General features: G+C 36.8%; 1 protein-coding gene across 2 annotated transcripts in view; it reads left to right on the forward strand.

The window, feature by feature from the left end:
* GPM6A (glycoprotein M6A) overlaps positions 1-23,941 on the forward strand; it is a 323,887-nt gene that overhangs the window by 154,447 nt on the left and 145,499 nt on the right. The window contains exon 1 of one of the 2 annotated variants that reach the window (XM_032413711.1): positions 19,538-20,289. The exons of the other annotated variant lie outside the window; for it this stretch is intronic. Within the exon in view, the coding sequence (XP_032269602.1) occupies positions 20,253-20,289 (37 nt within the window). The 5' untranslated portion in view covers positions 19,538-20,252. Of the gene's footprint in view, positions 1-19,537; positions 20,290-23,941 lie in introns of those variants that run through there. 2 annotated transcript variants of the gene reach the window in all.

The raw sequence follows: 23,941 nt of genomic DNA on the forward strand, positions 1-23,941 counted from the left end.
GTAATGAAGCATGCGTCTAATTTTGGTCTTGACTTCCATGATGGAACATCACACAAGGCATGTGTCTACTCTAGCCCTGTTTACTTTAGTGCTAGATTTACTACTTAGTTTTTTGTCTGATGCTGAGAACATGTAACTTCATGCATTGGTAAAAATTTCGAAGTCTGCTGCAAATGTTGCCCCTTCCTTGATCTTACCCCAAATGAACTGATCGACTCTAACCTCTCTTTTGCCTCTGAGGTTTCTTTTTGATACCGGTCTAGTAGTGTCTAATGACAGTATGAGGACATGCACCATGTATGTTCCATATCCTACTGAATTAGGTTTTTGAGGTAAGAATAGGTTTCTTAGCAACTTTTTTTTTTTTTTTTTTTATCCTTTGTAGTCCCCGGTCAAGTGCCTTGAACTGGGTATTTTATTAATACTGATTGAAATAATTTAATTTGTTATCAATTTGAATGATTTTTTTTCCAATGGACTGCGAGTATTCCTTACACAGAATTGTACAGTTCTTGGGAGCAGGGGCTGGTGGGAAGGATCTTCCTTAGACTTGCTTAACACACTGTCTTGTTTCACCGTGTATAATTTTTGCTACTGATTCTGTGTCTTTTTCACTGGCTTGTATTCTTGCTCATTTTGTCTTCTTTCTTTAATTTCCTCCCTAGAAATCTTTATTTGTTCTAATCATTTTAACCAGAATTTCTCACTGATGATATTTTTGCTTTTTTGTTAAAAGCCTATCCTGAAAAAAAAAGAAGAAGATAGCAGGAGGGGAAGAATGAAGGGGGGGACATCGGAGGGGGAGATGAACCATGAGAGATGATGGACTCTTAAAAACAAACTGAGGGTTCTAGTGGGGAAGGGGGTGGGAGGATGGGTTAGCCTGGTGATGGGTATTAAAGAGGGCACGTTCTGCACGGAGCACTGGGTGTTATATGCAAACAATGAATCATGGAACACTACATCTAAAACTAATGATGTAATGTATGGTGATTAACATAACATAAAAAAAAAAAAAAAGCCTATCCTGAGAAGGCATTTTATCATTGCCCATCCAGTTCCTCCTATCTTTTGGGAACAGAACATTTTCATCTTTGGGGACAATGATTCTCCCAATAAATTCTCCTACCGGTTGGAATGACCCTTCATTCTGGTATTGCTTTGGGGTATGAATGTTGAGGCTAGGCGCTGTTGTCACCCATGTCCCCCGCGTGGGGGGAAAGTCGGGAAGAAAGACAATGGTGTTAATGGCAGAAGCAGTAGAGTTTGGAAACCCTCCTTCTCATAATTTTAGGTGCAGGAAGGCATTATTGTGATCCAGACACTCCCTTGTTGTGACCTGTCCAGTTTGTAGGTGGATGCATGAAACTTCCCTTTGGTTTAAACTTGTTGGAGTTGGGTTTCTGTAAGCCTTGAATAATCTACCAGATAAACATAATATTTATACTTTAATAAATAGAAAAGCTTGTGTGATTTTTGGAGATTGAAAAATAGACATCAAGATATTAAATCATCTAGTTTCTGTCACATATGAGGAAATTTTGTAGAAAAATAGAATAATACCCAAGTTAATGTTTCCTTCCTGTTGTTCCAGCTATTATTGGTTTCTTCTGCCAGATTCTAAACAGACTTTAAGTTCTTGGAAGTTCAGATATGCTTTATTAATTTCTGTGTTGTTAGTACCTGGCACAATTTCTGACACATAATAAGAACCATGATAGTAATTTTCAATTGAAATAATATATTAATATTATTCATTATAATATAATATAATGATAATTTCCCTGAAACAAAATCCCTGGAATAGCCAGGATATTTTTTAGAAATTCATTACATGGTATAATACACTATTTTGTTTTATACTCCTGTATTTTTAAAGAAAAAAATAATACCAAGCTTCTGCTTAGTTGGGGTTAAGGTTTAAATTCCAAATACGTGTGAGAAGTCAAGATTAAAGAATATTTTAGAGTCGGTCAGCTGAAGAATAATAGTTTTTCATTTGTTTCTTACTTGTTACTGAATAACTTGTTGAATTCCTTGAGAAAAAAGAGAAGAGCCAGAATCTTAAGAAACAAATGAAAAAAGGAGACAGGGAGCTGGCAATAATAGGGAAGACCAGAGGATGCTGATCTAAACAAATCTGTATGTCTAGGATCAGTGAAATACTTCAATGTTCAGAAGTCACTTAGAATTAAGATGGTAGACTGGCCCTTAAATTCAGAAATCAGAAGTTCCATCATGATTTTTGAGAACAATATTAGGGGAAAGAAGTAAATGGAAATCAGGTTGCAGGGGACCTTCTAGGGGGTGGAGAAGAGTGTGGGAAGCCTGTCAATTAATCTCATTAAGGCATGGATTTGCTTTGCAAAACAGAGAGAGAGGATGTTATGTCCCTGACATAGAGCCTATCAACAGAGTATTTTTAATTTCATGTTGAGGAATTTGTATTTGATTCACTGGGGCATTGGTCTGTTCAAAAAAAATTACTCTTGACAGTCAAAAAGTCATTTAGATTCTGGGAATGTAAGCCTAGTGCTTTGAGCTTTTGTTTAAAAAAAAAAAAAGAAATTGTCATCAGAGGTAATGTTACAATAAACAGAGCGGCCATTCAAAGGCACCTCCAGTTTTGACTAATAATTTTTTCCTGTTCTTTCTTGGTGTCTTCAGTCTTAACTATGTAATCTATTAGATTCAAATGTCATTTTGTTTCTATCCAGTGAGTTTAATTTATCCAGAAAGTAGCTCTACAGGGATTCACAGTAATTAAATAAAGGGCATTTCTTTCAATCACTCAGTGTGTTTTGATAAAACTCCAGCTTTAATTACTAGTTGACAATAAAAGGGCAAGTTGAAATAGATTCTATATGGTCTTCAATAATAGGACATGTATGGAGGTATAGACAAAAATAAGTCGGGAAATATAATTCATTGAAATCAATGGAGAAATAAATCAAATAATGGAAACTTCTGGGGCACCTGGGTGGTGCAGTCAGCTGAGCGTCTGACTCTTGGTTTCAGCTCAGGTCATGATCTTAGTGTCGTGAGATCAAGTCCCACATTAGGTTCCACGCTCAGCATGGAGTCTGCTCCAGATTCTCTCTCCCCCTCTCCTTCTACCCCTCCCCCACCAAAAAAATAAATAAATCTTAAAAAAAAGAGAAATAATGGAAAATTCCTATAAACCTGAGTGAATATAAAAAAGAAAATAAATAAGCACAGGATGGTGGCATGCATGGATTTAAAATGTAATTAGAGCCCTCTGTTTTATGTATACTTCTTCAACACAGATGAAGGGTATGGACTCTGCAGACAGACTGCCTGTTTAGAATCTCAACTCTTCCACTCATCAGCTGTGTGTTCCTGGTAAATGTGTGCCTCTGTTTCAACATCTTCAAAATGAGAATAATAATAGTACCTACCTCATAGAGTTATGAAGAGTCAATGAAACAATATACGTAATATTCTTAGAACAGCACCAGGTACATCAAAAGAGCTTATGTGAGCATTAGCTATTTAGCTATTATCATAGTTGTTACTACTATCATCATTGTTGAATATACTAAGAGCTACTTAGCTGTAATGTGTCGATGAATGTCACAAATAGCATCCGTGTATTTATATGTCTGTAATAAATGTGATGCAATAACCATACCTCCTCTCCCTCTCTCTCATCTTCCTCTCCATTTCTCAAACCAATGGCAGTCTAGATCTGTTTGCCTCCAGAGAATAGATGTCCACTTCATGCAGGACCAACTGCCACGACCAGACACTGGGCCTAGGCTGACCACCATTGCTCAGTTCATGGCAATGACAAGAAGTTGATCATTTAGTATCCAGTGTGTAAATTAAGATGTTTTAAATAAAACAACTTAAGGGACCGTCCTTGCCCAGGCCAATCTAAATTTATCTAGTTCATGGTATCTGCGTCTAGTTTAAGAGTAGTTTCTCTCATCCTTCAAGAATAATGGCTATATTCTTGTTTTACATTTATCATAAAGGGCCCATCTTGGTAATTTTTCTGAAAGAAGGATATGCAAAAACTGAAAACTGCTAAAATCTCTCAAGTAGTAGCACTCTAGATGAAACACCTTTTCACTTGGCATTCAGCTGTACCATTGACTTTGTTGTTTCAGTAGTTTGCTTTAACTTCGGTTACAGTTTCCCCAACAAAGCTTCTTTAACAAATGATTGTTTGAACTGGAATGGAGTTATATTTTCCACCATGTATTCTGGTCTCAAGGGACATTACTAAATGATCTTTCAACTTAAAGGTTTTCTCCCTCTTGATATGGTTATGCTTTGTCACTGAGATACATCTAATCCATTTTCAGCTTATTTTGGATGCATAAAAAGGTTTAACATTCTTCACAATTTTTAAAATCTTAAAGAATGTTTCTAATGCTGGCACTAAGCAAGAAATAGCATTTTTCACCTTTCTACATATATGAACTGTATATTGCATCATTAAAAGGTAAAGTTTGCAGGGCCCCTGGGTGGCTCAGTTGGTTGAGCATCTGCCTTCAGCTCAGGTCATGATCCCAGGGTCCTGGGATTGAGCCCCGCATCAGGCTCCTTGCTCAGAGGGGAGTCTGCTTCTGCCTCTCCCTGTGTGTGTGTGTGCTCTCTCAAATAAATAAATCTTTAAAAAATATTAAAAATGTATAAATAAAAGATAAAGTTTGATACAGTGGAAATTTATCTTGCAAATACTGACTACCCAAGAACAGTTTAAAGTACTTTCTTAGAATTCCTAACAAGTATTGATAATTCATAAACTGCAATAATCACTACATTCGTTATTGCTTTTAGCTTAGTGTCTTTCAAGGATTCAACCTAAGTCTGTGTATATATATATTTGCGTCTAACATCATCCACAGATTGGGATTTAGATGTAACAGAGCCATAAAACTGCAAGTTTCAGTAATAATTAAGCTAATTTTTATTAACTCTAATTAAAAATTCAGCATGAGAGCCTTAAAGAGCCTTTATAACATGAGAAATTCCCTCACGAACATAGATATTTTATTGTGTTAGTGAACAGCTGAACCACTCTGCAAAGAATAACCATTGTCTTGAAACACAATGGTGAGGTTGTCACCTGCCTAATTTTTTTGTACTTCAGGAACTCTTAAAGTTTTAACATGAGATCATGGAAGCTTCCAAAGTTCTTACACATGAACTGTTAAATTTATGCCCATCACTAAGCTTTGGATACAGTGTATAATATAAAAAGCTCACATGCTCTCAGCTGTTTCAGTGTGATTTATTAGCAGTCAGTAAGTATCCTAATAACAGTTACAAAACAGTACTGCTTTGTGATGAGGTTTGTTAGGCAGACATATGGCACGGGCCAAGTATAGAACTGAACCAGGAATTACTAACCCACATCAGTCCACCAGTCTATCACATCAAATTTACTGACCCTTGAGAAAATCGATTCATACTGTTTAGGGAGAAAAAAAATCCTGTTTATAGATACGCAGGATAACATTATTTTCACAAAGCAGATTACCTCATGACTCAAGACAATATAGAGTTAATTTAAAACCTTGCCTTTCATGACCTCAGGTCTTTCTCTTATCTTTTCCAAATCAGTTTATGGGAGAGTAAATTGTTTGAACGGATGTCACGTTTGAGGTCGGAGAGAGGAGACTAATATTTGCTGAGTGCCAGTCATGGCTGTGCCAAGATTTGTGCTGAATGCACTTGATCCTACAAAATCCCTGATGAATAGGCTTTCTTTTTCTTGGTTTACAAATGAGAACCAGAACCATAAAGAGGTCATGGAGGATGTGCAGAGCTGGTGGAGCTGCCATTGGAAACTGATTGCTCAACCCGAGCTCCTTCCAGTACATCAAGCTGACCTCCCTGAGCCTGGAAAATGGCCAAAAGGCTTCTACGTGAGGAAAAATAATCCAGCTATTTGTTCCCTAAGCCTGCTGAATAAATAGCTAATTGGTTTGCATCCTTTATAGCCTACTTCACAAAAGTAGTTCAGCGTTATAATTAAGAGCACAGGCTTAAAAACCAGACTGCCTGGTTTCTAATCCCAGCTTTCCCGTTTACTGGCTGTTCCCTGGAGCAGGTTACTTGTTCTTTCTCTCCCTCTGTTTCCACATCTGTAAAATGGGGGATAATACTAGTGTGTGCCTCACGAGGTGATTTTGAAGATTACTGAGTAAAAGTAAGGACCAAGACATAAAAACTGTGATGGGCATAGAGTGAACCCCGACTAAAGGTTTTGTTTTGAATTGTAGGAGGACCAACATGCTACTATCAATTTCCCTTTTCCAGGATCCTATAGTGGACAGTATTTTCCATCCAGCATGATTTACTTCTTCCCATTTAATAACAGTGGTTATAATTTCATCATTTTCATATAGCATTTTACATTTTTCAAAGAACATTTTCATTCACTTTCATCTGGATGCCTTATTTCTCTCATCCGCCAAATGGCTTTAATTAATGAAGCCTATGATGTTGATGGTGAAAATGAGATGGCGTGTCCAAGGTGGTGTATCAGAGACACTCAGCAGAGTATCTGGCACTTGGTGCACCACCTTGTGAAGTCAGCAAGGCAAGTATTAATAAATTCACTTTGTATTTGAGGAAATGGAGAAAGAACACCCTTGCTTAAAATCATATAATGTGTTAGTGGTACATCTTAGCATATAGCAGAGTACCTAACAGAATGCTTTGTCAATAAAGAAGCAAATTGGTGCTATTAGAACTCATTGTCTAAAGACAAGAGGTCTTCCCATTTTATTGTACTGCCTGAGTGACATCCAAGGACATGGTGGTTATAACACAAGTTCATTAATAGGAGATGCACTGAACTCTGTTTTTGGAGATGTGAGAAATTTTTTGTTGTTGACTTACAGAAGATGTTTAGATTTAACTGCACACATTTGAATTCCCTCTTCTACAGACCATCCGGGGAAGGCTGGTTATTACCACCTGCTTCCAACCTCAGTTTTGCTATGATTTTGGTTTTATATATGTCAATATTTATCTTCTCTAGTGAATGTAATCAAAAGTCAACATAATGTTGAAACTACTATATTAATAACTCAGAAATGCTGAATGGCCACCTGAAAGATATGTTTAAAAACCAGTCTTTTATAATGGAAGGTGTGATAGCTTTGGAGTCAAACAGACTTGTGTCTCAATTCTGATCCTAGTGCAGGACACACACACACACACACACACCCACGCACACAGAAAGAGAATGGATTTGAGTGTTAGGTGATATTTTAGGGTGTTCTAAGTCTCAGAATACAGATTAATGGCAAATGGTTTTTGAGACTGAATGCAACAAGCTTCTTTTTTAAAAACTGCAACTTTGATTTCAATTAGGCCTGAAAATGTTCTCGTTTAAAATGTTGTCCTGTGCCACTTCAGAACAATTATAAAAGACCCAGTTTAGATAGAAAACATAACATTTATGGCCACTGCTGATTGCTCAAGCATCTGCTTAATTGTCTTCCTTCCTAGATAATAAATAATAAAATTCTGTTGATGACCATTTGATACTAGAGATTTTTAGATATACATTTATTATAATAGCTGTGGAAAACATTCAAAGGCCTTGTATATTGATAATCCTAGCTAAAGGAGCCCTTGAGTGCTCTTTGGTATTATTACTGTGGTTTATTTTCATCTTTGCATATATCAGAGCCTAATATTATCTCTTTAAAATTTATTTGTTTAGTTAGCCTCTTACCTTCCTCTTCTAGAGTATAGATACCTTGAGAGCAGGGCTCTAGTGCATGTTTCCATTGAACTTGCCCCAGAAGTTAGATTTGTGTCTATAAGAAGGTAAGCACTTAATATATAGTTGGGGAATTAATGAATGAAAGCCTGTCCCTGGGAAAGATTTCCTTGGACATCTCTTTTTTTTACTGAACAATGTTCAGTGAGTTTCAGATATCCATCATAGTGATTCCATAGGTCTATATGTTATGTTACGCACACCACAAGTGTGACTACCGTCTGTCACCATACAACACTATTAGAATGTCATTGACTATATTCCTATGGTGTACCTTTCATCCCCATGACTTATTCATTTCATAATGAAAGCCTGTACCTCTCACTCCCCTTTACCCATTTTGCCCAACCCCCCACACCTCTCCCTTCTGGCAACCATCAGTTTGTTCTCTGTATTTATGCTCTGTCTGTTTCTGCTTTTGTTTGGTTGGTTAGTTTTGTTTTTTAGATTCCACAGATAAGTGAAATCATGGTATTTGCCTTTGTCTGTCTGACTTACCCTCTAGGTCTATCCATGTTGTCACAAATGGCAAGATCTCATCTTTTTTTATGGCTGGGTTAATATTCCAGTGTGTGTGTGTGTGTGTGTGTGTGTGTGTGTGGATACCACATCGTTATCCATTCACCTATGGATGGACACTTGGGTTACTTCCATATCTTGGCTAGAGCAGATAATTGCTGCAATAAACATATATGTGCATGTATCTTTTCAAATTAGTGTTTTTGTTTTCTTTGGGTAAATACCTAGTACGGAATTACTGGATCAAATGGTATTTCTAGGACATCTTCTATTTACTGGCATCTGCTATACTGGTATCCTACTTATTTAGCTATAAATATTAAGTCTGTTAAAGAAGGGCAACTTTAATATATATTTCTATATCACTTATTTGCAGGAATTCATTAGTATTTCTTGTTTACTTTTCTTTATTAAGCCATGTAATGCAATGACATTTTGAGAGATTTTATATTCAAAATTTGCTTTGTCATGGCTGTGAACATGTACAAATTATTTGCTTCTCCAAGTCTCAGTGTTATGACCTGTAAAATGGGAATACCACTTATTTTCAAATTCTAAATAACCAGTAAGATAAAAAAATTGTGCCTAGCATACAGTGGGTGCCACACAAATACTTGTTAAATATTGAATAAAAAGAGTTAAATTTGTTCCCAAGAAGGCTGAGCCCTTCAAACTGGGTCTGTCCTCAGTCTCACTTTGTGAATGGTGAAGAGAAACAGTACAGCTCTCAACACCAAGCAGAGGAAATGTCATCCATAGTGAAATATTAAAAATGAAAAAGTGTCTGATACTTGACAAATATGAGTTGTAGACAAATGATATGGAAATTCAGGCAGTGGGATGGAGGGAGGGAATAAATCAGTTCTTCCAGGATATTTGCAGTATAAATCCTAAAAAGAGTTTGCATTTTATCTAGGACAACTGCAGTGGGGTGTTGACTGGGGACTTGAACATACTGCAGAAAACCATAAAGAAGAGTTGCAAATTGATAGATTGTATGATTGCCACACATTAGACTGAAGCCAGGTGGTGTTCGCCAACGCTCATTTGGACCTAATAGTATGCACATGGACTAAAGAGACTTTTAGGATGTAAACTACTTGTGTTTGAAAGCTTAAGTGTGTCAGTCTAACCAGAGCCAGGGTCTGGATCCAAATAGACCATATATGCCATTGCCAGTAAAACTTTCTTGGGACAATATTTTCTGGCTGTTTCTGGTACATGCCAGGACGTGGGCATATTTGTATTCTTTTAACTAATAGAAAGTGGATCACAATCAGAGATCTCTTGCTCAAGTGAACAAACCCCAAAATATGTGCAGATACCCAGCACACAAAAAGGGAACGATGCATAAAATCACACATCCTCTTTGAAGAAAAGAAGGGAGTGGATGACATCTCGATGGCTCTTTGGGAGAAGCCTACTACTTCCTGCTTTCGAGTTACTAGTTCAGGTGTATTGGTGGAGGGCATGCTGAATATGAGAAAAGTTGTCAATCTAGGAGCAGTTTCCTTTTATGAGATAAGAATTTTTAGCTTACCTAAGATGATCTCTGGAAATGTAAGAGTAGACTTTCATATATTTTTTTTTCATCCATAAAAGGACTTGCAATTTAATGTGTAAGCAGAAAGACCAAGATGCTTATTATAAAGCTGAGAAGACTTGAATCTTATTTTTCCTCATCATTGCTCTGTGCACCATGTTGTGTAATCAGCTTTTTCGAGGATTTTTCCTATCATCTGTGTCTGCCGGAACACTCAGAGCAAGATTTAAAATCAGTATTTAAAACTCAGAACTTATGGCAAACTGCAGCTTTGCAGACTTTGTGTTTGCCTCCCTTCTCTTCTTGCTCTGTCTCTCACTCTCTATTCTTATTTACTGGTTTTTATAAGCTCGTCATTTGCAATATGCAGTGTGACAAGTAAGGTTAGGCTTAACTGAGATTTCTAAGTTGTTAAATGTTGGGTCAAATAAATGGAGAAACAAATAACTCATCCTTCAGCTAAGGTATAGCATATCCATTGCCCTTCCTGTAACACTAAGACTTTACTCAAAAATGAAGAAATGCTAACATGAAGCTCCCTAGGATCCTATTAATGAAGTACTGGATGATTCGCCTTGTTGTGAGGGATGAATTTACAATTAGAAAGACCAAAATTCAGATCCCAGTGCCTTCATTCATCAGCTGTGTCACCTCGAGAAAGTTGCTTAACCGTTGAAAACCTCAATTTTCTCCTATGAAAGAAAGGTAGCTTGCGCAGTTGTTTCAGGTGGTAGAAATAACTTAGATGAATTGTTAGTCCAACACCAAGAACATAGGAGGTGACAGTGGTAACCAACTTACATTGTCAGCTTTATGAAGTTGTTCTACTCACTGATAATTAAAATATTTTATTAAACCACTTAGGACCAAAAGGCATGCAAACAATGAAAAAATCATATTGCAAATTCTACTTTCTAAAAAGAAACATTCTTAACATTCTCAATTGTTGTTTCCATAGGTGTATGTATACTTTAAAATATAAAATATACTACTCAGACTATTTTGTTATACAGTTCTATCATTTCATTTATTGTGAACAACTTTTCGTATTGGTAAACATGATTCGCATAATCACAAACTGCTACATGGTATTCCAATTTGGGGATGCACCAAAAATGTTATAACCGATTCCCTCCTAAAGTGGAAAAAAGCAGTAGCAGTATTTAGAGAAAACCAGATTGAAAAGGCAGTTTCCAATTAAAAGAAGAGCTTTCAGTATAGTAAAGGCAAAATTAAAACAATTATATAACATAACCAAGTTGAGTTTGTACCAAGAACACAAACAGAGTTGAACACCTGAAAACCTACTACTGTAATTCCCTATTTTATTTTTGGGGGAGGTGCCCCAGGTAATGAGTTGAAGATAACTTGTATAAACTGGGGTTGTCCTGGGGGCAGCCAAACTATAATGTCCAGAGGAGAGCCCCCAGGAGGCACAGGGAACTGAAGTGGTGATGGGTGAGGGTTGTGACCGGTGCCCTGGAGGTTTGGCCAGGGAAAGGGGAGGCAAAGGTGCAGGGACTCCCTGGCAGGACTTCATGCATTGGAAGAGTAAGTGAATTGGACAACCTCTGGGAGCCTCTTCAGAGTCCTGCCACTGACGGAGAGGCACAGCCCACCAAGGTTGTGAGTGTGGGTTGTCTTTGAGATAGTCTCTGTTGCATGGTGTGTGTATGTGTATGTGTTTTAAGGGTGTGTGGCAGAAGCGGCTTTTGTCGATGCCCCCTCCTTTCTTTCACTTTCTGGATACTGCTCTGTATTTTTTAATCATGGTGGTTAAGTGGCCACAGACAGAGGTTTCAGCTCCACAGTATTTATAGCCTTGAAATTAAGAGCATTTGGAAACAGAAAGCTCTGGGTTTGAATCTCATCTTTGTCACTTAAGAGCTGGGTGATCTGTACAAATTACTCTTTTTTTTTTAAAGATTTTATTTATTTACTTCACAGAGAGAGAGAGAGCATAAGCAGGGGGAGCGGTAGGCAGAGGGAGAGGGAGAAGCAGGCTCCCCACTGAGCAGGGAGCCTGATGCGGGGCTCGATCCCAGGACCCTGAGATCATGACCTGGGCCGAAGGCAGATGCTTAACTACTGAGCCACCCATGTGCCCCTGTGCAAATTATTCTGTTTCCTCATCTACAAAATGGGAAATGATAATAATATTACCTACCTCTGACGATTGTTGTGTTAAATGAGTTAGAACATGAATTAGTATTATGTCTATCTGCAAGTTAATGTTTAATGAATGTAGTCACTAATCGATATTATATATATATATGTATATATACACATATATTAAAAAAGCTTTACCAAATTGGTAAAGCTTTTTTTATTGGAGTACCATTTTCACCAGTAGAGAAAAAAATCGACCAAACAACATTAATTGAAAATTTGGTTACTTTGACATTGATACAATTCTTTAATATATTAATGGAATATATTCATGGAGATAATATATATATAAAATCATACTTGTGGGAAAAGATTGCTAAAATTCAACGTATTTTATGATAAATAAACCTCAGCAATATGGAATCAAAGAGAATCTCTATTCATGCAGATAAAATATATCTACCCAAACCTACTACAAACAACATATAGTGGTGACACAGTGTTATCATTCCAGTTCAATTTACTGGTTCAATTCAACATTGCATTGGTGCTCCCAGAATGCACAGGAAGATAGACAAAATACATAAAAATAAAAAGATTAGAATCAAATCTGCTTTAGTTCAGAGATGTTACGGTTGCATAGAAACTTCAAGATGTATACACTATGAGAACTATAGGACAGGTTAGCAAATTTGCTTCTTAGAGGATTAATTAAAAAAATAATGTATTCCTTTACTTCAGTCAAAAAGAATTGGAAAATGTAATATAAATTTTTTTTTTTTGTAAAAGAAACCAGAATACCTAGAAATAAAAACAACGAAGTGTATGCAGAGCTTTTAGGGAGGATATTTTCACGTATTCTCAAAGTGTATGAAAGTAGTCCTGAATAAATGGACAGATAGCTCACGTTCATGGAAACTGATTCAATTTTGTAAAGATGTTAATTGTGTCTCACTAACTTTATGAAGTTACCGTAAGTTTGATAAATGCAAGTTATTTTCCCCTACAGTATTTGGAAGCTGATTTTAAAATGTATACAGTTGACCAAGGGCTTTTAAAAGAATGATCAAAGTTTGAGGACTTGCTCTTCTAAATATAAAGTAATTATAAAGCTAGCGTAATTAAGAAAATGTGTTATTGACACAGAAATGGACCCATAGACCAATGACACAGAATAGGGAATTCAGAAATAGTCATATTATATATAATATAGTCATATACAGTATATATGTAATATAGAGTCACATTATGTATATTATAAATAATAGGAGAGCTTTTACATATGTGCACACAGAAACATACATAAGAATATTCATTGTAATATTTTCTGCAGTAGTTTAGAAATTAGAAACGATATTAAATGCTTATCAATAGTTAGATCTACAAATATCATCAGAAGATTGGGAAAAAGATGTGGAAAGATACATACAATAAAATACCATTTATAATCATAGCAAAACCTGAGGCGCCTGGGTGGCTCAGTTGTTAAGCGTCTGCTTTCAGCTCGGGTCGTGATCCCGGGGTCCGGGGATCGAGCCCTGCATCGGGCTCCCTGCTCCGCGGGAAGCCTGCTTCTCCCTCTCCCACTCCCCCCTTCTTGTGTTCCCTCTCTCACTGTGTCTCTCTCTGTCAAATAAATAAATAAAATCTTTAAAAAAAAATAATAATCATAGCAAAACCTGCAAAGCAATACTAAATAGTGTGTGTGTGTAGTTTATATAAACATAAATATATATAAATTATATATATATATATATAATTATGAGGACAGTATAGGGAATAAAAACACCCTGAGACTGATTGGTGGTTAACAGGGCTGAGAGGTAGGATTGGGGTAAATAAAGAGTAGAATGCAGTTAACAAAGGGACACAGTAATCTTTCAATACTTTATTTTATATGTTGGATACCTGGACATACAGGTATTTATTACTATGTATAATGTTATGTTTGAATTAGGACTTTGTGACAAGAGCCTTAGCTCATCTTAAATGCTCTTGAGTATACTACTTATGTAAGTGTAGGCAGACACAGGGGTGGTTTGAAGAATGGTCTTTGGAGTCAGAATGCCTATGTTATTTTGTGTAAAGAATTGAACCTTTCTGTGCCTATTTCATTATCTGTAAAAATGGGGATAATAGGAACTACCTGATAGGGTTATTTGAAGATTAAGTGGGGTAATCATAAATGCCTAAGGGCTGAGTACAATTTTGGTTATTATTATTATTGCTTCTGTAATATGTTCCAAGAACTTGTTTAATTGTGACTCTCTTTGGGCTGAGCTGTTAGCTCTGTGAGAGCAGGGAACCACGTCTGTCCTGATCACCTAGCCCAGCTTCTGCTACATGGTAGTTAGTGAATCAATACAAGTTGAGTGTGTGATTGAGCTGTGCAGTTGCTTTTCTGGTGAGCTCAATTTAAGTAGCATTTCTGAGAAAATAAAGAACCAACTTGGGCCATTTTTTATTATCTCTTTCTCAGTGGGTAGCAGAGTTTGGATTTTGAGCTGCTAAACACAGGCCACTGCTGGTTACAGCACTGCTTTTTGGAAGCATGCTTTAACCATTCCCTCCTCCCCGCTCTTTGCCCCCCCCCCCCACTTCACCCAGCGTGGTTTCTGCATGTTTCAGGGAAAACATAATTAACGAAAAGGGTTTGGGTTTTCTCTAGTTTGCTAGCATTTTGGAGAGAGACAAAACTATTTAGAACTTCTAAATTTTTTAGCAACTTTTTGGTTTACAGTAAATACTTATAAATGATTATTCTTATTTTGGAAGGGTAAATTTGATCTAAGGGGTGTCACTCATAGAAATTTACTGTCTCTCCTTCTTATAATTGGTGCTTACGACAGTGTAGCTTTCCCTTAGCAAAGGAAACGTGGCACACAATTAATAATTTCCCAGTTACTTTTTTGTTCTACTGTTTGCTTTTTGAAATATCTCTTTATCATTCTGCCTTCAGCTCTTCAGGCATGGCCTTTGTTGTGTATGAACACAACCTATAGCTCCTGGAATTATTGTAAAGAGTGTCCACAATTTAAAACTTTGTGGAAGCTGCTAAATGTAAGAGAAAGTGTATTTTAAGCCATGAATGTATTCATTCATTCATTATTATCATTTCATTTATTTATTCGTGAGTTTTACAAATATCTAGTGAAAGCTTGCTGTGTGTTTGCCTTGTAGGGAGGTGGATAGAGTCTCTGACCCCATGGGGCTTGTGGGCTGCAGGCCAGTGGGGTAAATAAATGTAGAATGCCAACTTTGGGGAATAACTCTGTAATGACATATATTATCAGTGCTGCAGAAGGCCTGTTCTCTGATCAATTCGTTTAAACTCAGATCTGATAAGTGAGTGGATCTAGCTCTCTAAGGGTGGAGGGAAAAGTGTTTTAAGCAAAAGGAACAACATTTAAAAATAGACACTTTGGGGAAATGAGAAGGAGATAAGTGGGTGAGGAATAACTGGGGGAGGTTAGGCTTGAGAGCCAGGCTCCTGCCACGTGATGCCCCATCTCTCCCACCAAACTAAGTAGGTTGAACTTTGTCCTAAGAACAGGGGCAAACCATTGACCAGTTGTAAACAGGACCACGACATTGTCATGATAGCAGGCTTGGCCAACTCTGAAAAGACAGTATGAATAGATTCACAGGGAAAGGTCTTAGTGTGAAAGAGCCTGAAAGAACTAAAGGTAATTTCTTGGGGTGACTAATAATGGGTTTCTCATCTTCTCCCTTTTAAGACTCTAGTCTTCTAGGGTACAGCACTGGTCTCTGGAGTGTCTCCCTTGCCTCTTTAGTAACTCTGGGGACCAAGTCTCAGGACCAGATTTTCCAGCACAAGACTCCTGAACACCTTGGGGATAAGATGCCCCATAAACAGTAAAAGAGGGTTTCCAACCGCCCATGTGGCCAGGTGTTAGTCCATTCCATGCAATCAGAAGAATACCTCTCTTTATGAGTTTTTGAGTATTCAGTTTCAACTGTCTAGAAAACCTTTCCTGCTCCCTTCCACTGCCTTCTCTTTTTCCTGGAGAATATCACATCCTTTAGGTATCAGGTCAGATCAACCTATACTTTCTAGGAAAGCAAGAAAACTTTCTCAACTATCAAAACTAAATAATAGGTTAGGTATCCTTGCTGTAAGCTCATGTAGCAACCTGTGCGTTTTTATCCCAATTAGATATCACTTGTCATACAATGTGTGATTTGTGACTTGTTTGTGCTATTAGACTATGAACATCATTAGGGCCGGAATTTTTTTGTTAGTATCTCTTGCCTACAGCAAGTTCCTATGCATATAAGAATGCTAAATAAACATTTGTACAATTAAATAATGAAAGGGAGTAGGAATAATGATACTTAAGTTTAGCAAGACCTGTAAAGACCATGGTCATTCTGTGCATCGACTGCATTATACAATTATAAAACTCCAAAGAATGTTATGCTACTTTTATAATACATTTAAAACAACAAAGTGTTTGTGGTGGTTTTAATTTTCTTTAAGAAAATGTGTAGAAGTCAGTTTCTGACCTAGGACTTAAACCAGCAGCCAGAAAGATTCTTTTTTATTGAAATGCAGGAAGAAACCAACTAAGACATTTCCTTTTCAAGACAGGGTTGGATCTGTGTCTGAAACATTTGAGGAACTAAAGCAGTTCTCAACGTGTCTATACTATACTTTGTTCACGGTTTCACATGTCTGTTTTGTTATCTGACTCAAAGACCTTAAACATTTTTTTTCCACTTCTTAAAGTTGGTGCTGTATTTGGAGCCATCAGCTTGTTTCATCTGCAACTCTGTTGACTAGACTGTATTTTGAATATTGTATCACAGTGATGACTGAATTACATAATAGAAGAATATGTAGATATTTTCTTGGTTTATATAATTAAATGTCTGTAAAAATAAGATGAGGTGTTAAAGAAAGAGCCAGCTCCAAATTAAGGTGATGTAAGAGAAATGAGGACTGAATGGGTTTAGGTTTAGTGACTAATGTGTCTTCTAGCTTATGCAGGAAAAATGTAATAAACATCGTAAATATTTCTGAGACACTATTTGAAAGGGAAATCATATCTAACATTCATTATCCTATTTTTAAACTACCTAGTGAACCCACACCACATACTTTAAATAAATGACTACAACAGTGTGGCAAATGCATTGTGGTATAATGGAAAGAATATGAGATTGGGGCATCTCGTCATTTCAGCTTCTAGGTCTTAAAGGAAATCTAAAAGAAACAGCGTTGCCAGTTCTTAAGGCTCATGTAGCATATTTTAGGATTCATATGGTTCATCTACAATAATGCCATTCATTTCTCTTTTCTAACTAGCGTTCAGATACTTGGTTGTTCAAAATATCTTAAGTTCAAGTGAGATCAGGATTTTAAAACAATCCTAAAAACAACAATCAGCCACAACAACTCACCTGTCCTCAAATAGGGGGAGAAGGAAATGGGGAATTCATGTTTAGTGGGGACTGAGTTTCCATTTGGGAAAATGAGAACATTCTGGAGATGGATGGTGGTGATGGCTGCAGAAGATGTGACCATACTTAATACCACTGCACTGTACACTTAAACATGATTAAAATGGTATGTTTTATGTCACATATGCTTGACCATGGTAAAAAAATAATCTTGGCTCACTGAGAAGTGATGGCCATAAGGAAGCTGTGTGTGTGCATGTTTCTGCTCATAAGAATCTGTTTAGCCTGGATTTGGGGTGGTTCTTCATATATTAAAAAAATCAGAATAAGTTGCTCTTGTCTTCTTTTGTTAACAGTTTTTTTAAAGATTTTATTTATTTATTTATTTATTTATTTGAGAGAAAGAGAGAGAGAGCATGAGCCAGAGGAAGGGCAGAGAAGCAGACTTCCCACTGAGCACAGAGCCCGATGCAGGACTCAATCCCAGGACTCTGGAATCATGACCTGAGCTGAAGGCAGGCACTTAACCAACTGAGCCACCCAGGGACTCTTGTTAACAATTTTTGTATAAAAAAGTCCATTTTAGAGAAAAAGTTGATTATTAAAGGATTTTGTTGATCTACAACAAAGCTTCCAGAAGGAAAAGTCTAGTTATTTTTCCACCCGTCTTTCCCAATGCATGCTTTTCATTTCCCTATCATTTCTTCTCTTTCTTTCCTATGCATGGTGGAAACGAAAGGCTGAGGTGTGAAGATGCTGGAGACGCTCATCATGGAACAGTGTGGGCAGGACAAGTGGCTTCCAGGGTCAGAGCATTAGCCAAGGAATCGCTGACATGGGTTCTGAGACTTACTTGGTCCCTGGGTCTCCTTGGGTCTCAGTTTTTGTCCAGCACGAAATGAGGGAAAAATAATACTTTTCCTATTGGTTTTACCAATGGGTTAATGCATATGAATGTGTTTTGTAGATTGTAAAGTGCTCTAGAAATTTAAAGTGGCATCATTATTTCTACTGCTATTACTATTAATGATTTTTCACTGATGATTTCTGTGGTATAAAATGAGGAAAGAATATAAATGAGGAGTGATGCTCCATTCTGTTTTGACTAAATGCCAGGTTATGTCAGCCTAGGGTAAGTTGGAGCAGAGATGCTGCTATGATTTGGCTCTTTGATTTCCCTCATGGTTTCTTTCTTTCAATCTGTGCCCTGAGTAAGCAGCTTGCTCACAAACCCTTGAATATAGATTGAAATATATTCAGAAGAGAGAGGTTTTTTTATTTATTTGAATTATACTTACCTGTGGGTTAAATTCATTTGAATAGGGAAAATAAATAGCAGATGACTGCAGAAGTAAGAAGGCTAAACATTCTTTTAGGAGAAATCATGAGAAATAAAGTGGAATGTTGTACAAGAATTGTCTTGCCTCTAAATAGTTGCTTTTGTAATGGTTCCAAAGGTGGCGTGTATGTAACATGTTACTGACCCGCTTTAAAAAACGTGTGAAATATATGCTCTGATGTATTGTGGATAATTAGGATGTGAATTATTTTTCATTAATCGTAAGGAAATTGTGTGTGTGTGCGTGTGTGTGTGTGTGTGTGTGTGTGTGTTTCTCGATGTGCTTGCTTATTTGGGCATGGAGACAGAGACAGGGATTCTTCCTTTCTTTATACTTTATGCTGTAGTAAGGGTTTATGCCCCCTTGAAAGAGAAACTGTATTTTCTCACTATACCTTTTGTGAAGTACTGAGACTCTTGGACTGTGCCCTCTCACTCAGTGGGCTGAAGTACAAATGCTAATTTATTGCCAGACTGCAGGGTTGTGATTTGCATTCCAAATCAGACTGCAGCTTCCCATTATAAATTGCTTATCCCGTTGTTCCTTATCTAGAATTTGTTCCTTCTATTATCCTACTCATTCCCCAATAATGACCCTTGAAACAATTCCCATTTAAAATCAGATTCCCACTTAAAAGCAGCAGTTTTGGTGGACTAAAATGATAACAATAAATTACCAAGACATCAATAGATGCCTTTGTAAAAATTTCAGTGTTTTTCTCCCTTTCCTTTAAGAATCTTCTGGCACGGAAGTAAAATAATTACTTAAAATATATCTTTCAGGCTTAAGGGTTTATACTCATTCTTTTGAAAACCATACTTTTATATCTTTTTAAATCTGAAAGGTGTGAGCTTACAAAACCTCTGTTAATACTAAACTCGTACAGATAAACTCTGAGGTGGTTTAGTTGCATCCTTTCTTGCCACTTTTAAATCAAATTAACTAGATACTCAGAGAGCAGAGCAAAGGAAAATGCATTTTCGCAAGGTATCTGACTGGTGAGAAGCAGAGCTGCGGCATAAAGAACCGGCAGGAATCCGGGCTTTCCCACTCTGGTGGCAAAGAGGGGGAATCATGGGTTGGTGGTCTGCTTCATGTTAGGAGGACACCCCTCCATCTGTTCACAGCTCAGCCTCTTTCCAATTTAAAGCCCAGATTTCCATACAAACCTCAATTTCTTTTCCCCATTTTAAATGCAAAGCAAGGCTTGTGAATCACAGAGTCTCGGCTACTGGGATTCAGACCAAATTTCCCCCCAAAATTCTCAGGCTATTTGCTTGAATACCTGCTTACAGTGGTACACAATGGGCAGCTTTGAGAAGAAAAATTGATAATCTTCACGGAAGAGTAATTTGAATGAAATTACACTTGACAGCCTGTCTCCAAGCAAACAAGAGGCGCGAGGGAGCCTTAGCTAAGCTCGGAGGACTTGCCCAAGCCACTGCTGTGGGAGCTTCCCAGGGAAAAAAAAATCACCAGTTTTTCCAACATCTAATTGAGCTTTTGATTAATTCCGTGTACCAGATTCTACTGAAGAAAGGTAGCCATGGAAGAGAATATGGAAGAGGGACAGACACAAAAAGGTACTGTTCTAAAAAGGGTTTGTTTGTAACTAAGTAATTATTTTGCAGTTTCCTTGTTTGCTTTAGACACTTGCCAGTAGGGCTAATGAATGTTTCTCTCTTGGAAGGCATTTTTTTTTGTTTCCCTTTTAGTCTGTTCCTCACTTGGAATAATGTCTGGCTTGAATGTTGTCGTTATTTGCAAATCTTTCAGATCTAAGTATCCAATGCATAGTCGAGTTTGGTGATAAGAGCATTGCGGTATTGTTGCGAACTCTTTCTTAGACCAGTCTTTGTTAACGTTCTTTTATTTCATGTTTTCATGCTTGTTGAGCTGGGTCAGGGACTCCTGGTGTGAGCCACAGATGCAATATTTGGAGCTAGTTGTGGCTAAAAATCTGATGATGTAACCATTATCAATACCTTTGGATGGACATCTGATAGAACAAAGACCAAGCGTATATATATATTCTATTCTGGTTGGTGCATCGTCTTAAAAAAATCTTTTTTTTCTTTGTGTGGATGCAATTTAGTTTTAATATAGGTGGAGCAAAGGTTCATAAATTTTCAGAGTGAATAGTGATGTTAAGGTTTTCCTTTCTATGGAGTTGACGGTAATCAACTTCTGAGTAATAAATGTCAAAGGTATTTTCTGATGCACTTTTTAGCCTTTGTAGGTATATCTATCTGGCTGTATAAATTAAAGTAAAATTGTCATTTTTATAGGTTAAAACTGGCCAAATATTGACAATTTCAAATGATTCAGACACTATGGAATTTGTGTGTGTGTGTGTGTGTGAGACAAGTGGTAGCTCTGGAGGGAACTGTGGCTCTGTCTCAGGATCGGCAGCATTTTCTCTCATCCCTGTTCTCAGACTTATGTAATGTTACACAAAACACTCTTGTGGTCTTAGGATGCAAAGAGTGGCACAGGTATTACTACACAAAGGTAATACTGAAGAGTAGTATTGGAAAGATTTAGCTATCAAATTTGATTTTGAATGTCTGTAAATGCAGTATTTTAGAAGACTATATTTTACATGAAAAAACAGGTAGTTTGGAAGCACAGTACAGTTTTCATGATTTTGAGCCATTCAGCTTTGCTGAGTCTCTTCACACACACACACACACACACACACACACACGCATACACTCAACACATCTATATAATCAAAGACTATTGACATTAAATATTTAAGTGTTTTATAAAAGCAATAGAGGAAGTTAATAGATAAGGTAATGTCCAAATTTTAGTCCCTAGCACACTCGTTAATGATACTCTGTAAAGAAACACAATAATCTACATAGATATCATGTGATCTGTTTTTTAAATAAAAAAATCCTCAACTACCTTTATTGTGTGAATAAACAGCTTAATTATTCACCAGTGATTTGAAATGGCAATTTTCCTGGTAATTTTCACCCTTAAAAGGCATCTCTGTTGACTGTTTTACTTTAGGAATAAAGTATCTTATTTTAATATTTTTTATAGCACATAAGGAGGTTGCTTCTTGGTCAAGGAAAGATAAACTGATAATTTTCACATAGAGAAGTGATATTCATTGCAGTAAATAAAATTTTGAGATAAATTGTGGATTGTGGTAACAGGTTGAAATGTCTGAGCAAGCCTTGGTAGAGGCAGGAACCAAGAAAAATGATGTAATTAGTTATAATGTTTTTCTCAGGTAACACTGAAAATCTTTCCTTCATGGGGGTGGAGGCAGCAGCGATGTGATGAGGGAACGTCCTGTTGCAGTGGGTTTTTTCGTTTTTTGTGTTTTTTTTTTTTTTTTTTTTTTATTAAGGAGTGCATATTTAAATCAGGAACAGTAGTGGAATCCTTTTATTAAGGAGTGCATATTTAAATCAGGAACAGTAGTGGAAAACAATTTTTTAAAAATGAAAAGTTGTATGATGGTCTATCAGTACATAAAGATGTAAGTTAAATATCTATGATTAAGCTTTTTTTATTAATTGAGAAGATCTAACTCTCATCATTCCTGGTCTATTCCTTTCAACTATGCCGATGACACCTTTTCTATATAAGTTTGTTTTTAGAAAGTTATATTTGCACATAAATGCTCTCTATGCATGTGCAGGGGTGGAGGAAACAATGCAAATTGGAGGATCTAAGTTGGAAAGCTACTTGACAAGCAGATTAATCATGAGAGATTTTTTAAGAGTTTAGGTGGACAGATTTAATGATCCATCAACTTTAAAGGAAAAGAGCGCTGTGCATTAACTTTCATCCTGTGTCTCTTAAATTGCATAGAATTTTCTTAAGTAATAATTCAGATATCACAGAATTCTCTCCCATTTGAAAGATGCTTTCCTGTCCCTTCTTACAATTTAAATCTATTTTTCTCTGTTACAAATTAGAAAGACTTGAATTCACATTAGTATTTATCCATGTCCACTTCCAAATTCAACTACAATATAAAATGGAAGCCAGTGGTTTCATAAACATATTTGAAAAAATATAGTTGAAACTTAAAGACTTAAAAAGATTTTGTGTAAGAAATATAGTTTTATTCATAATGAGATCTTCCTTCCCTATTTAATCTGTAAAAGGCAATTGAAAGCAGTCCTAATATTTACCCTAATTTAACTGTATATGTTCATCCTGGAAGAGAGGATAATTTAAAAGTGTGGGTGACTTCACCAGTCATTCTGCTCAATGGCTTGGTGTGAAACTGAAATGGGGTCATTAATCTGTTGCATCCATTTCTGCCACTGTCCCAAAAGGTGAGTATCTTATTGTGCTGAGTGGGAGGCTAGTGTTTTAAGAAAGATGTATTTTTTTGTAAAACATGCCCTCTAAATGAAAGCCAATTACTTGATCTTGGGTCCAACTAAAGCAACCAACAGTATTCTGATATTGGAGAAAAAAAAAGAGGAAAAGGAAAGAAGCTATTTTGAATGTGGCCCTTGGATACAGCCATAATAAAGCTAGCATCCCTGTTGTCAAAAATTGAAGTACATGGTCATCCAATCATGGCAACAACGGTTTCAGTTACTGTAGAGAGACTGAGCAAAGTGCATGAAGAGATTTTTACAAAGATTTAAAAGGTATACATTTATGACTTGTAGACATGCAACTATGTCTGGAATGTTTTGCCCAGTCCTATGGGAAAAGATGTAAATGATTTAAGTGAGTCTGATCATTAGTGAATTAGTGAATGTGTGTTCAGGTGGCCAAGCAAGTGGGTGACCATTACTTTATAGACAACCTCAATGAACGAGTTACTGAATTAGGAGGAGGTCAAAGCTGCTGAATTAATGATTAGAAGAAATGACGAAATTATACAGAGATAAAAAGGAAATAGTAATGAACAGGAAGAGCTAGCAAGTTGGAATCTTCATAAATTAGCTGAACTGTTCCAAATAGCCAAAAACTGATTGACATCATTTCTGAACATGAACATCATATGAAACAAAGCCTCAAAAATGACATGTAATATACCAGAAATGTTTCATTGTCTCAAAAGATAGTGGCTAAAGTGTTACCATGTTCTTCTTGTATAATTAGCAGCAGTGTATGAATCTGTGTGTCAGCTTCTTGAGGTAAACAGAGACAACCACTACCTCCCTTCCAACACTGATGCCCGGTTTACCCTCTCCTCAAGAGAAATCAACCCTTGGTGACCCTCGAGGACTACGTCACTAGAGGAAG

The sequence above is a fragment of the Phoca vitulina genome, unplaced genomic scaffold (genome assembly GCF_004348235.1).
Source record: "Phoca vitulina isolate PV1807 unplaced genomic scaffold, GSC_HSeal_1.0 scaffold15, whole genome shotgun sequence".
NCBI lineage: Eukaryota > Metazoa > Chordata > Mammalia > Carnivora > Phocidae > Phoca > Phoca vitulina.